At 44.6% G+C, this 15,596-nt stretch overlaps 1 protein-coding gene across 2 annotated transcripts in view; it reads right to left on the bottom strand.

The window, feature by feature from the left end:
- Ppp4r3a (protein phosphatase 4 regulatory subunit 3A) overlaps positions 1-7,431 on the bottom strand; it is a 43,810-nt gene extending 36,379 nt beyond the window's left edge. For both annotated transcript variants that reach the window (XM_021178683.3, XM_021178682.3), the window contains exon 1: positions 7,040-7,431. In XM_021178683.3, coding sequence (XP_021034342.2) covers positions 7,040-7,181 — 142 coding nt within the window. In that variant the 5' untranslated portion in view covers positions 7,182-7,431. The remainder of the gene's footprint in view (positions 1-7,039) is intronic.
- Between the last annotated feature and the right edge of the window lie 8,165 nt (positions 7,432-15,596).

Consider the following 15,596-nt stretch of genomic DNA (forward strand, 5'->3'; position numbering starts at 1 on the left):
CAAACCAACCAACAAAACAAAACCACAAAAAACCAAAAGGAAAACCCTTTCCACCCAAAATGTGTCTTTTTAAATTGTAGGGCATGTAGAGACAGACTACCCAAGTACACAATTCAAGTCTCAGCAGTCAGTAAGCAGTGCTAGCTCTAATATGTTCCTATGTCTCCTTTTCTTTATGCCTCAATTAACAGAATTCAATGTTTAACTTCTACACAAGTGACTCAGATGATAGTTATCTTGAAGTGTAAAAATACTTTATAAAACTTAAAAGTAGGGGGCTGGAGAGATGGCTCAGCAGTTAAGAGCACCGACTGCTCTTTCAGAGGTCCTTCCAGCAACTACATGGTGGGTTGCAACCATCTGTAATGGGGTCTGATGCCCTCTTCCAGTGTGTCTGAAGAGAGCAATGGTGTACTCATATACACAAATCTTTAAGAAAAAAAGAAATATTTAAAAATTAAAACAACAACAAAAAACCCTTAAAAATAGGGTTGGTGAAAGGACTATGCTTCTGCCAAATTTAATGAACTGAGCTCAGCAGGGACCCACGTCATTAGGAAACCCTTCTGCCTTTTCACACATGTAAGCACACACACTCATTACTCTCTCCTCATAAATGTAATAATAATCTTACATAAAAACTAAACATAAGAATCTCATTTTTGAAGCCAGGTAGTCCAGATACTTAAGAGGCTGAGGTAGGAGATTCAATCACTCCCAGGAGTTTAGAAATCAGGGAGGAAGGGGGAAAACATTTTTGGTGGGTGAGGTGGAAGGACCTGACAAAAATTTCAATACAGGCCAGGGAAGCCTCAGACTGAGAGTCATTTTCTTGCCTTAGCTTCCTGAGTAGTAGGATTACAAGGGTGCACCACCATGCCCACTCCAAACACCATTCCTGATACTGTCCAAGCAACCCAGAGTAAAGAACACTGGTATCGTTTTATGAGAAGAGGCCATCTTTTTAAGGTAAGGTATAGCTCAGTATAAAACATGTGCCTAATATGTGTAAGGAAGTCATCCCTGAACGGAGAAATTCCAATCTCTAACTTTTCTTCAATTCTAAAATTGGCTAGGTTGACATCCTCCAGCAAGTTAACAGAAAAATGAAGCACAACGCTAAAACGTTGCTGGAACACAGAGCTATCTTAAAACCTGAGAGAAAAAAAGTGACTTATCTTCACTAAAAAGGGGGTGTGCTTGGGCTGGAGAAATGACTTGGCAGTTAAGAGCACTTACTACTTTCCACAGAGGACCTTAGTTCAATTCCCAGCACCCACAGGGTGGGTCACAACCATCTGTAACTTTACAGTTCCAGGGGATCTGATGCCCTCTTCTGGACTTTTCTGGCACCAAATATGCATAGTATATATCCATTCAAAACACTCAGCATATAAAATAAAGACTAATCTTAAAAAAGAAGGGGTGTCTTTCTCTAACATAATTTTGCCAGCTGACACCTATGGAATAAAAATGTAATCCAGGAAATGGGCTAACAGCTTAGCAACATATTCCATTACTCTAAAGTAAGGAAAGATAGGCCACAAATCAGCCAAGGTAAAGAGATGTATGTATGTAAATCTGGCCACATATACTGACATTCAGAAACTGCACGTTGGAAAAGCACGTATGATGGTTTGAATAAGAATGTGCCCATGACTCAAAACTGGCTCATACCTTTGAATGCTTGAGTCCCCAGTCAGTGGAACTGTTTGTTAGAAAGGATTAGAAGGTGTGGTCTTATTTATTGGAGGTGTTAACGAGAGCAGGCTCTTAATTTTCAAAAGACACATCCACCATTCCTAGTGTGTTCTCTGCCTCCTGCTCGTGGATCAACATGTGACCGCTCAGGCAGCTATTGCGGCTACTTGTCCTCATGTCTTCACTCTGCCATCATAGACTAACACTCTGGAACCATAAGCACAAGTAAGCTCTGTCTAAGTTGTCTTGGTCATGGAGTTTTATCACAGCAATTTCAAAGTAACTAAGACAGTCTGGGATGTCAAACAAGAAAATTGACACACCACAAAAGCTTAGTCCATGGCTGGAGAGATGGTTAAGATCACTGGTTATTCTTCCAGAGGTCCTAAATTTAATTCCCAGCAACCACATGGTAGCTCACAATCATAATGGGGTCAGATGTCCTCTTCTGATATGCAGGTGTATATGCACATAGAGCACTTATACATTAAATAAATACATACATACATACTTACTCCAGGGTAAGAAATAAGGCGGTTCAGCAGGGAAAGGCACTTAGCTCCAAGCCTAACAACCTGAGTCTATTGCTAGGACCGCACAGTGGAAGGAGAGAATCTACTGCCCAATCTCATCTCTGACCAGCAAGCACATCCACACACTACTGTGAAGTCAGAGGACATAACACAGAATTCCAGGGGTGGGATGTACTGCACCTGCCTAGCATGTACAGACCTGGGCTCAAACCACTGTATTTCAAAAAGTTAGAAATTAAGTGTCTTGTCAAGTCAGGTGGTGGTGCACATCTTTAGTCCCAATATCCAGGAGGCAGATGCAGGTGGATGTCAGGGTTTAAGGACAGCTTTGTGTTCCAAAATTTAATATGTAGCCCTAGTACTTTGATTATACACTATGTACTTCCAGACTGCTAAATTTTCAAATAATAATCTGAATAACTCAGTTTCATGGAGAAAAGGAGGAAAATATTACCATACTCAATGTGTTTGAAAGACTTTTTCCCAGGGGGCAGGGGAAACAATTACTAGAGGTCAAGCCCACTCACAATAACTTTTAAAGTTTCCCTTTCTTCTCTTTTGAGAAAGGATCTTTCATGAAGCTTAAGCTGTCTAGAACTAGAGATACTTCTGCTTCAAGCTCCCCAAACATTCTGTTTACCAGAAAGACTATAAATTTATGCCATTTAATTTTCTACTGGACAATAACCTGTTTTATGGGAAAAACAAATACTTCCCATTTTGCCAGGCATGATGGCAGACACTTACATCTGTAGTCCCTGCCCTTGGGAGATGAAGGTAGGAGGATAGGAATTCAAGACCAGTCTTGGCTACATGAGACCCTGCTGCTCTTGTAGTAGACTGGGGTTCAGTTTTCAGAACCCACATGGTAGCTCATGACAGTGTAATTCCAGGTCTAAGGGTCTTCTGACCTTCAACAGAACCAGACATACATGTGGCACACATACATACAAAACACACACACAAAATAAGTATAATTAAAAAAAAAAAAAAGCCTACATTGTCCTCAATGGAGGAAAAAAAAAAAAAAGAATTCTCAATTATATGTAACAAAATAGAGAGCAGCACAATATTTGGGTGATCCAAACTAGTAGAAGACACCATAACTAGTAGGAGACACCATAACTAGTAGGAGCAGTCAGGCACAATCCTGGCTGAACGTATGGGTAAATTGGTGCTTGTCCACCTTATAAAAGCCTAGGGTTTGACCCCCACTACCACATAAAGCATGATGGTGCAACATAGGTAATCTTAACAAGAGAAAATGGAGGCAGGATCAGAAACTGAAGTTCAAGCTCACTATATAGCCAAGTTCAAGAGACCAGCCTAGGATACATGAAAATTTGCCTATAACAAAATTTAAGTCTGTAAAACTTAATTTTGTTTTCTTTGAAATAATCCTTGAGGTCAAGAATAAAACAGCATCAAAGAGACCAAAGCATAAGAAATTTCATTCACTGTAAGTAGCTTAAGTGCTTTCAGTTGTAGGCTAGATTTCCCACTAAAATAACAGATCACCACCTCAGGCTGAACTTGTACCAACCTACAATTAGCACCTCAGGCTCGAAATTACCTGTAAGACATGGCTAATTATATTACCTAAATTTGAGAATGGTTTTAATAATTATGTCTGTAATACAAATGAATTGCTTAAAGAGGCCCTGGCACACACACAGGAGGTACTCAACAAACTTAAACTATTACTAATCTTACTTGGAATTTATCTGTTAAGGAGGAAAAATGGCTTTAGTAATAAAACTATAGATTTCTTCACAAGTATCCTACACCTTTTCTAAGTCCATTTTTTTCTTTCTTTTTTTTTAAAAAGATTTATTATTATAAGTACACTGTAGTTGTCTTCAGACAAACCACAAGAGGGCGTCAGATCTCATTATGGATGGTTGTAAGCCACCATGTGGTTGCTGGGATTTGAACTCAGGATCTTCAGAAAAGCAGTCAGTGCTCTTAACCGCTGAGCCATCTCTCCAGCCCCATTTTTCTTTCTTGTTTAGTGAAAATGTTTTACTATGTAATCCCTGAATTTGAGATTCTCCTACCTTGTGTTCTCAGTGGTGGGATTAGGAGTAAGGTACCACACCCAGGTTAAACCCATTCTTCAGAATTACCTTTCCACATAACACAAATATAAAGGGGTAGTTCAGTAATTATGTTTAGCTCTTTTCCCTCCTGAGGGGTGTGTGTGTGTGGAATTACCTGTTCTAATAAATTAGAACTTCAAAATTCCAAATGGAAGAAAGGGGCTTAGAGGCTATTTCCTAAGTGATAAAATATAAAAGGGTATAAAAACACCAGACTTTTACAAAACCTTATTAGAAGGAGAGATTCTCTAAGATGATAGTACATTAAGTCTACATGTTTTTGTTTTTTTCAAGACAGGGTTTTGTTTTATAGCCCTGGCTGTCCTGGAACTCACTTTGTAGACATGTTTTTATTTTTGCTTTTTTCAAGACAGGATTTTGTTGTATAGCCCTGGCTGTCCTGTAACTCACTCTGTTAGACCAGGCTGGCCTCAAACTCAGAAATCCGCCTGCCTCTGCCTCCCAAGTGCTGGGATTAAAGGCGTGCACCACCACCACCACCCAGAAAGTCTACATGCTTATCCTGTCTAAAGGTCTTTGTACAACTGGCCGGCGGTGGTGGTTCACTGCAGTAATCCAACCCTCAGGGTCTCAGGTAGGAGAATCGCTTTGAGTTGCAGGCCAGCCATAGCTAGATAATGGCTCCAAAACAAAACAGGTTGGATGAAGTAGTACACCTGTGATCCCAGGTATTGGGAAGATAGGGACAAGAGGATCGTGAACTTCCGTATTTTGGGCTACACACAAAGTTTGATTCTAGTCTGCTACTACAGGAGACTCTTTCCAAAAAACCAGAAGGATCTTTGCATAATCAAATAAAGCCAAAAAAAAAAAAATAAATAAATAAAAAAAAAAGCCGGGCGTGGTGGCGCACGCCTTTAATCCCAGCACTTGGGAGGCAGAGGCAGGTGGATTTCTGAGTTCGAGGCCAGCCTGGTCTACAAAGTGAGTGCCAGGACAGCCAAGGCTACACAGAGAAACCCTGTCTCAAAAAACAAAAAAAAAAAAACAAAAAACAAAAAAAAAAATAAATAATCAAATAAAGCACACTGGTGTGAGTATGGTTACATGTATTAGTTCTGAAATTCAAGCTTACATCTAGTTAAATCTCATGATTACATTGGGTCTTAGAGGCAGTTCAGTGGTAAAGCACTGCCTAGCATGCTCAAGTCCCTGTGTGGATTCCATTCCCAGTTAGCCCATCCTCACAATAAGCTTAACCCTGAAACCCACACTTCCACTTTACTGTAAGGAAAGTTTTCCACATGCACAAACATGCAGAGGTGATTACGTGACTGTCACAAACACATTCAACTTGTATATTAGCAGCCAAGTAAGAACCCAGCTCTGAAAATATACCTGTTGTAATCAGAAAAAAAAATTCAGACCAAGTCTTACTATGTAACTGCAGCTGGTCTAGGACTCTATGTAGACCCAGGCTATCCTCCAAGTCACCGGAAACTGCCTGCCTTTCATGTTAGAAAGTAACTTTTTACCAGTGGTAACTTATTTGGGGTTATCTTTATAATTATACTCCAAATTAACCATTCTTCAATTCAAATCAATGTTTCTATAGTCTTCAACTACAGACAGGAAAATCTTGGTTTTTGTGGAATGACTTCTGAGTATAGTCCAAAAAAGAGGGAAAAAAAAAATCTTTGAAATAAATTTGCAATATTTCAGACATGAAACAGCTACAAATAGTTCTCAACTGTAAAACTGCAAATTAATGCAACAAGGTAACTATACTTCTGCTCCAAAAACAATTTGAAAAGTTTTGGCCAATATGTATTTTCTTCCAAGAGTGAAATTCAGAGAATGCAAACGCTTAAGAAAGGAATATTTTAAAACGTGAAACCGTTATTTCAAACAACCTTATCTTTGAACACTGAAGACTTTCAATAAACTTGAGGCGAAAGCAGAAGGACCTGTTCAAGTGTTAGGTTCACGAGTTCCCACAGAAGACCTACAAAGTCTTTCTTTCTTAGCCAGGTGTGGCAGCACTTTAATCCCAGCACTGGAGAGGCAGAGGAAGGCAGAGCTTTGAGTTCAAGGCTAGCCTGGTTTACAGAGCAAGCTCCAGGATAGTTGGGCTACATACTGAAACTCTGTCTCGAAATAGAAAACAATAACAATAATCATCATCTCCCTTTCTTGTAAAAAAGACAACCAACCCCAGTCAAGACACGTGTGTCCTCGCAAGCCAAAGCAGCATTTTCTCTGTCTAGTGGAATTGCCAGATTTATAGACCTTATTGCCGACCCTAAAATCTGAAAGATATAGTGGAAAAGGTTTAAAACAACAATCCCACCAGAACAGAACTTTTTCAAAGTGTGCAACAGCTATGAACTTTATGAGCGCCAAGCAAGGTTTTATGTCTGCGTTACAGATTGGTGAACTAAGGGGGGTGGGGGGAGCAGATCGTTTACGTTAAATGCCTTTCTCAAGGTCACGACGGTGCAAAAACCACCCCGGCAGAGGATCTCAGGTCTCCGACCTTTCTGCACTGGAAAGGCGGCACGGCGCAACGTGCTCCGCTCTGCTCGAAATCCCAACGCCACAAGGTTTTCGAGTTAAGGGTGGGCACCCCGAATGCTCCCCACCGAGCTCCACGGGACTTGGGTACCCCGTGGCGTTCCCGTCCGCACTCCCGCCGTCCCAGGCGGAGCGCCACTGCTCTGAGAGGGGCCAGTGAGGGTCACTTACCGTCGCTCTCCGCCCTGACGAGCAGGGACATGCCCTTCAGCCTCTCCACGTAGCCGGAGGACACATGGCCAGTACCCCGGTCGTCCCACTGCCGGTCCTCGTTGAGCGTGTAGACCTTCACCCGCCGTCGGGTGTCGGTCATCGTGCCGGCCGGGGGCCCCGCCCGAGTGGCCCAGGGACAGTGTCCAGAAAAGGCGGGCGGCCGCAAACGGGGAACTCCGGGACCTCAGTGCCACCGCTGGCCGCCGCGGAGCTGCGCCGCCGCTCGCATGGCCCGCTCCCGGGTCCGAGCCCCGGGCCGCCGCCTTCTCTCGTCTCCTTCTCCCCGGCGCTATTGTCCAGGCCGAGCGAGCGCGGCCGCCCAGCAGCCCCGACAGGGAACGCGCAGCACTGCGCAGCCTACCGGCCCGCCGTTCCAACGAGGTGCGGCTCGGTTCACAGCCCCGCTCCGGCCTCCACCATGACCTCCGCAGAGCCGCTTTCCCGCGCCGCCGCCTCCTCAGGCCGCCGCCGCCATGTTTTCCTCCCTTGTACCTGGCCCAGCCGCTGCAGCCGGAAGCTCCGCTCCGCTCCTCCCGCTTAAAGCATCCGAAGCCGGTGAGGTATCACTTCCCGGGAGACTCCGAACGCCCCTGGCCACCCGAGAACCCCTGGCTCTTCTTAGAAGCCGCCTTCCCGACTCCGCCGCCTCTTCCGTCTTCCTCACAGAGCCAAAGCCGCCGCCATCTTGACTCGCCCCTCAAAAGCGGCGCGCGGGGCCACCTAGGCAGTAGCGGCAGGGGCGGCCCGCAAGCCCCACCACTTAAAGCGACAAGACGGGAGCCGGCAGCTTCGCTCCGGCGGAGGCCTCGCACCGAGGCGGGCGCGGAGCTGCGGGGGTGGCGGGAGCGGAGGAGGCGGGACGCGAGTCGCGCCGGTGACGGACCGGGACTCCCTCGCGCTGCCCTGCGCGTACTGTCGTGCAAGCGCGGGCTGCGTGTGCGTCCGTCGCACTTTGTATTCGTCATCACCTCGGCTCCGGGCGGGGAAGGGGTGTGGAGTCTGTTGGCGGCTTCGGGAGCCAGTCTGGACTCTGATCCCGTTGCTCGTCCTTTCCCGTGCGAGCCTTCTCCGGACGCTTTAGGGAGGACCTTTGCAGTCGGCTCCGGGGGCGCAGGCTGCTGGCCTCCTCCTCGTCCTCCCCCCGCCCTCCTGCTCCTCCTCCCTTGGCCTGAAATAGAGAAGTTTCTGAGAGAGGACCGTTTGGACTGCGAGGTTGGCGGGATGCAGTGAGGCACGCAATGGCCGGGCAAGTCTAAAACACTCGGCGCGGTGTTCACGCGTGGCACTGCTCCCCGGGGTCATTCTGAGCACTCACCTCACAATATACAGCGGTTACCTCCCTTTCTCTGTCGGTTATCAAAGCTGATCGTCTGTAGCCCTTGGCTGGTTTGTTTGGTTTTTTAAACAAAATAACAAAACACATCTTGAAGGGCTTGCAAAGAAAAATGCTGTACTGTATGAATAAGATGAAATTCTTTGTTTTGTTTTTGAAACACAGCCTCACTATGTTGCTCTGACTGGCTGAAGCAACGTATGCGAGAAGCTGGGATCTTTCTTAACCCACACCAGAGACAAGTGCTCGCAAAGACATACCTGAAATCATTCGCCAACAAAACTGGGAAGCACGTAAAAACAAAGCAGTTGCTGTTTCTAAATACCAGAATGCAATCCTTTCAAGCATCTAGATGGAGCCCATGAGCTCCAAGCAGAGCAGATTAGCAGTATGGCTCTCTATGCTGATTATTTTATAGCAATGCTTCTAACCTTCCTAATGCTGTAACCCTTTTATAATACAGTTTCTCTTGTTGTGGTGACTCCTCCCTTACCATAAAATCATTTTGTTGCTACTTCGTAACTGTAATATGCAGGATATCTGCTGTGTCCCGTGTTTGACCGCCAAGGGGTCGAGACCCACATGTTGAGAACCACCGGTTTAAAGGCCCTTGGAGACTGGCTAGCAGAGCTTACACAGTGAATAGTTCCTTATCTGCCTTAACTCTTTTTGTTTGGTTTTTTTTTTTTTTTTGGTTTTTCGAGACAGGGTTTCTCTGTATAGCCCTGGCTGTCCTGGAACTCCCTCTGTAGACCAGGCTGGCCTCGAACTCAGAAATCCGCCTGCCTCAGCCTCCCTAGTGCTGGGATTAAAGACGTGCGCCACCGCGCCTGACTGGCTGCCTTAACTCTTTACCCATCAAAGAAGAAACTGTTGCTTTCATCCCTCTGAAACTGTTTTGCTGGAGTACAGAACCCAATAGAACACACCTAGCCAGTCTCAGTATTTTGTCTCCTGGCTTATTCCGATGATGGAAATCATTTACAAACTATTTTGTGTCTTCCAGAGCTTTCCTAAATTGCTATGATCCGGGTCTTCCTCTCCTCTATAAAGTGTCCTTTGGAGACTTTGTATGAGGGTACACCAGGATTTGTACTTCTCAGAATTTCAGAATTGCCAGCTTGTGTTTGGGAACAAGTACTGTGAGGAAATAATTTATTTGGCGCACACTTCTAGGTCACAGTCCATTGCTGAGGGAAATCAGGGCAGGAACGCAAAGCAGGAGCCTGAAGCAGAAACCATGGAGGAATGTCGCCTGTTGGCTTGCTCCCCTCATACTTAGTTTTTTTTTTTTTTTTTATAAAGTCCAGGACAACCTTACTCAGGGAATGTTGCCACCTGCCATGGGCTGGGTGCTCCTACATCAACTAACAAGACCGGCCCCCCCCCCCCTCCCCGACATCCCCAATATCCCCACCACATGCCCACAGGGCAGTGACTCTCCCCAGACATCCCCAATATCCCCACCACATGCCCACAGGGCAGTGACCTAAGCAGCTCCTCAACCAAATGTTTTCTCTCAGATGACACTAGGCTGTGTCAATTTGACAAAGCAAAGCAGGGCACATGAGATCTGTTTAGTTAGAGGAATGTGAAGCAATCTTGCCTTCTCTCCCAGTGCACACAACCAACCCTAGATTATTTACAGACCAGAAGTTCACCTGTGGGGTGAGAAGCAAAGTTCCAGAAGCAGACTGCAGCTTGGTGGCTTCTTTCTATTCACAAATTTCTTGTCATCAAGAGATAACTTTTGCCGGGCAGTGGTGGCTCACGCCTTTAGTCCCAGCACTCGGGAGGCAGAGGCAGGCAGATTTCTGAGTTCGAGGCCAGCCTGGTCTAGAGAGTGAGTTCCAGGACACAGAGAAGCCCTGTCTTGGGGGGGGGGGGAGAGAACTTTTATCAGAGCAATTTAAAGCCTATCTGCTACTGTACTGGATATACACAAGAACATGGGAACATACTGTTCAGTTTATTGAATAAAATGAGCAACTGTTAATGGACATAGACCATAGACCATTAACTTTATTTTCCCAGTAGTATCTTTCTTCTGTCTTCATTTTTTAAAAAATGATGCTGGGGTTCCAATGCAGGGCCTTGTATGAACCTGACAAGCACTGTACTACTGAGCTTCATCCCCACTGTTAAATCCTCTCTGTTTCCTTTCCTCCTATGGACATAGACCATAGACCATTAACTTTATTTTCCCAGTAGTATCTTTCTTCTGTCTTCATTTTTTAAAAAATGATGCTGGGGTTCCAATGCAGGGCCTTGTATGAACCTGACAAGCACTGTACTACTGAGCTTCATCCCCACTGTTAAATCCTCTCTGTTTCCTTTCCTCCTATGGACATAGACCATAGACCATTAACTTTATTTTCCCAGTAGTATCTTTCTTCTGTCTTCATTTTTTAAAAAATGATGCTGGGGTTCCAATGCAGGGCCTTGTATGAACCTGACAAGCACTGTACTACTGAGCTTCATCCCCACTGTTAAATCCTCTCTGTTTCCTTTCCTCCTTCCTTTCTGCCCCCCTGCCCTTCCCTGACAGGTCTTATTATATACCCCAGGCTAGTGACCTAACTTTGAACTGATTCAGGCAACAGGAAATGCTAAACAATTCACTCTTCAGATGTAAAAACCTTAATATCTAATCCCAGCACTTCAGAGATGGAGGCAGGCAGATCTGAAGTGCAAGGTCATCTCTGGTTACATATTAAGTTGGCCCCTAGGAAAAAAAAAAGCAAATAAAGAAGTTTGTATCTGCTCAAGTTCTGAGAAGGCCTTAATCAGAAAAAATGCTCATACATCTGCCTTGCTCCTGTTAGGAGGCCTGGATCCTTTCCAGGTCACATCAAATCTCTACTTCCTTTTCTGTCTTGTCCTTTACTAAGATCCCAATCCAGTTGCATTCAGCTTAACATCTCTGGCGTCCAAATGACAAGAGAGCCTTTTGTTTTGAAGAATTACTTTGTGGTGGATTTTTTTTTTTTATTATTGACAGAGAAAATAGCCTGTCTTGTTTGAGTATACAAGTGTCTGTGCACTCACTCCGTTCTCTTCGCTGCTTTGAGACAGGATCCTATAGGATGGGTTCAAATGCACTGTGTAGTCAAGAGTGACCTTGACTTCTCCTGGCCCTCCCGTCTCTACTTCCAAAGTACGAGTATTACAGGTGTGTGTGCCACCACACCTGGCTTCTTTTCCACCTTTGATAATCCAAAGTGGCAAAGATGGTAGACGTAAATGTATTGATTTAAAACAAAGAACAACAACAAAAACAAAACGTGGTCTTGCTATGTAGACCAAGCCATCCTCAAATCTCTATTTCCCTACCTCTGCCTCCTGAATGCAGTAGTGCACCATCACTGCACTAGAGACCTTTTTTTTAAAAAAAAAAAAAAGCTATCTTTAATGGCCTACAGGTTGTGCCTCGGTTTTTGTGATTCCAAATACTCTTGCTAATTTTTTTTATTTTTTATTTTGGGCTAATATGATGTCCCTTAAACAATGGGACATTTCAGTTCCTCTATATCTGGTCACAGTGGCTAGGGTTGTACTTGACAAAAGTCAGGCTAATGTAGAGCTTATATTTTTCAGACTGACGGAGAGGGATGGAGATGTGCATATCACATGCACCCACGACTCCATCCTAAATGTAAATGACTATCTGCACCATTGAGAAGAAAGCAGAGCATTCTATGTGGGCTGAGTAATCTCCTAGAGTGGAGCATTTCCTTCCCGAGTTCTGTTAATGAGATGGATTGCTCCTTTATATAAATGTAACTTTTATTTGCCTGTTGTCATTGCCATCTTGGAGGCTCATTGCCTCTGCTCTCCTCTGCACGATCTAATCTAGGCCCAGAGTGTTTTCCGCCTCTGAGATAGATGTGCTGACTAATCTCACCCCTTTCTAGTTCTTTCTGATCTCTGGCTGGCCGGTCAACTCAGCTGTTCTGGCTCAAACTCCTCTCCAAGATAAGGGATTCAATTTGGCTTCTCTCAACTTCTGACTGAATTGCTCTACTTGGGGCTTCATAGTAACTTTAGAAATCTGTTCTTAATCTTTTGGCTCCTTCTCATTTTCTAGCTTGTTCTGTTTTCACCTGTGTCTAGCTTGTTTTCTCTCTGCAAAACTGTCTCTGTATAACTGTCTCAGTAAAACTGACCCTTTCCTCTCCTCCCCTCCTCCAACCCCTGCACTGCTCTCTTTTCTCACGAGAGTTGGGTGTATCCTATTGTGTCAAATCTTTCTCTGCCATTCAATTAAGACACCACTTAACCTTCACTGTTTGTGTAGTGTACTAAGGGTGAGTCTGTATTCCAGCCAGAGGGAATAAAGGTGATATGCCACGAGCTGAGCCACGGCGAAATTAAAAACAGCTTTTTTTTTCTTCTTCAGTAAATGACACAACCTCGGGGCTCGCTGTGTGATAAGGTATCCTGTAACTACTCTTTGTACCTCTGGGATCTACCCTGCTTCACTGGACGACATGCAGCCTTTTCTCTTAGCAACTGCATGAATAAACATCCAAGAGAACTTGTTTGTTTGGTTTAGTTTTTCGAGACAAGGTTTCTCTGTATAGCCCTGGCTGCCCTGGAACTCACTCTGTAGACCAGGCTGGCCTCAAACTCAGAAATCCGCCTGCCTCTGCCTCCTGAGGACTGGGATTAAAGGCGTGCGTTACCACGCCGGGCGATAACTTTTTTTTTAAGATTTATTTTTATGTGTATCAGTTTGTCTGCGTGTATGCATGTGCACTATGTGTACGCCTGATGCTCTTGGAGGCCAGAAGAGGATGTTGGGTCACCTGTTAACTGTGATTACAGGCAATTGGGAACTGCATGCAGATGATGAGAGGCAAGGCCTTGTCCTTTACAAGAGAAGCCTGTGGTTTAAACTGCTGAGCTGTCTTTCTAGTTCCAAATACCTAAGAGGAGTCTAAAGTCCTTCTCAAAGGACCTTGAGATATCTTTTTTTGCTTGTTTTTTTTTGAGACAGGGTTTCTCTGTGTAGCCCTGGCTGTCCTGGAACTCACTCTGTAGACCAGGCTGGCCTCGAACTCAGAAATCCACCTGCCTCTGCCTCCTGAGTGCTGGGATCAAAGGTGTGCGCCACCACGCCCGGCTGGCCTCTACCTTTATGGGCATCTGCACTCAGATGGTACATATATATTCATTCACACTCAGGCATACACACATAAAATAAAATAAATCTTTTTTTAATGGAGTGTTGGGACTGAGGATGTAGCCCAGTTTATAGAATGTTTGCTTAACACAAAGAAAACCCTGGATTCAGTCCCAGACACTGCTAAGACCAGGGATGGTAGAGAATGCCTGTAATCCCAGCACTTGGGAGTTGAAGGAAGAAAAGAACTGAAATTCAATATCATCCCTGGCTTCACAGCAAGTATGGGGCCAGTCTATACCATACAAGAACCTGTCTCAACAAAATAGAGTCTCAAGACAGCTGAAGTAGCACAGGCCTCCCAGCACTTTGAACACAGGGGCAGTGGGATTGTGAATTTGTGGACATCAGGACTATATATAAATTTAAGGTCAGTTTGAGCTAAGTAATAAGACTTCGTTCTCTGTAGCCCAGGAAGGCCTTGAACTTTTCAAAATCTTTCCCCTCAGACCTTCAAACAAATTAAAACAAAAGTAACTACTCCTCCCTCCCCAAACTTGGGCTGATGCCAGCACTTGTTTGTCCCAACAGAGTCAAGTAGGATTGACACTGTTGACATCAGAGACTAGGACAGAAGGGGCAAGTGGCTTTAGCCTGCTTCTCTCAGAATGCATTCTGTGGGGAAACCAGCCACTATGTGAGGATTCAACAAGTGCCCTGCCAGAAAGGCCACCTGTGGTTGCACAGGTGTAGGGAGCCCTGGCTGAGCTCCAGATGACAGCTATCAACAGCTGTCACCAAGTGTGTTTCATTGTAACTGCAGGAGAGGCCTCAGGTCAGGGACTGCCCAGCTAAGCCTTCCCCATTCCTGACCCATAAAGTCCAAAGCACAGTAAATCTGCCTGAGCACAGATTTTGGAAGTAATGGTACATCATAGCAATAGGAAACAGACTGTTATCTGTATAGTTGAATCTATTTTCTTTTCTGTTGTTATTGGTTTTGTTTTGTTTTAGTTTGTTTTCCAGAAAGGGTTTTTCCATGTAGCCCTGGCTGTCCTAGAACTCATTCTGTAGACCAGGCTGGCCTTGAACTCACAGAGATCCACTTGCTTCTGCCTCCTGAATGCTGGGATTAAAACTGTGCACCACTACCACCTGTTGAGTCTACTTTCAAGAGGGTAGAAATACATTTTGTCTGGACTGAATGAATAGGATTGAGATAGTTTGTGTTTTATTTTAAGGTCTGAGAGTGCTAAGTAATTACCTTGAGCAACATTCTCGGCTTTACTTGTAAAGTGCCTGCTGAGAAAGCATGAGAAGTGGATTTCTGGTACCCACCTGAAAGATAAGCATAGTGGCTTATTCCCATGACCCCAGTGGCTAAGAGACCGAAGACAGATCCTTTAACAGATCCTTTAAGCCAGATGGCCAGCCAATGTAGCCAGTTAGTGAGATTGGGGCTCAGCTATTGACAGATCCCCAAAAGTAAGGTAAAGTGATTGGAAAGAGTGCTTGCTCGCTTATATCATGAGGGCCCAAGTTCAGGTCTAAGCATCCAAATTGGGCAGATCACAAAATGTCTGGAACTCCAGCTCCAAGGGATTTGATGTCCTCTTCTTACTTTCTTGGGTATAATATGATGTACACACACTTACACACATGCATAAGATAAAAAAAACAACTAAGGTAGAGAGTTGAGGAAGTTATCCAACGTTGAGTTCTGGCAGCCATATGTATGCTATACACTTGCATGTACACATGCACATATACACATGGAAAAAAAAAAACCTTGCTGGTAATAGATATAGTGCTTCTATGCAGTGCATTTTCTTCCTTTGTTAGTAATGGGGATTAAACCAAAGACCTTTCATGTGCTGGGTAAGCAATTTACCACTAAGCCACACTCCCAGCCTTTTACTGGCTTATTTATTACTTGATCTACGGTGTGTATCGTGTGCATGCTTGAATGAGGCAGAGTCTAGGCATGCCTGTGGAGTTTAGAAGACAGCCTTCAGGGATGGTTCTGCCTTTCCATCATGAGTTCTGGGGATTAAATT

The sequence above is a fragment of the Mus caroli genome, unplaced genomic scaffold (genome assembly GCF_978045245.1).
Source record: "Mus caroli unplaced genomic scaffold, Mus_caroli_1 scaffold_14, whole genome shotgun sequence".
Classification (NCBI taxonomy): domain Eukaryota; kingdom Metazoa; phylum Chordata; class Mammalia; order Rodentia; family Muridae; genus Mus; species Mus caroli.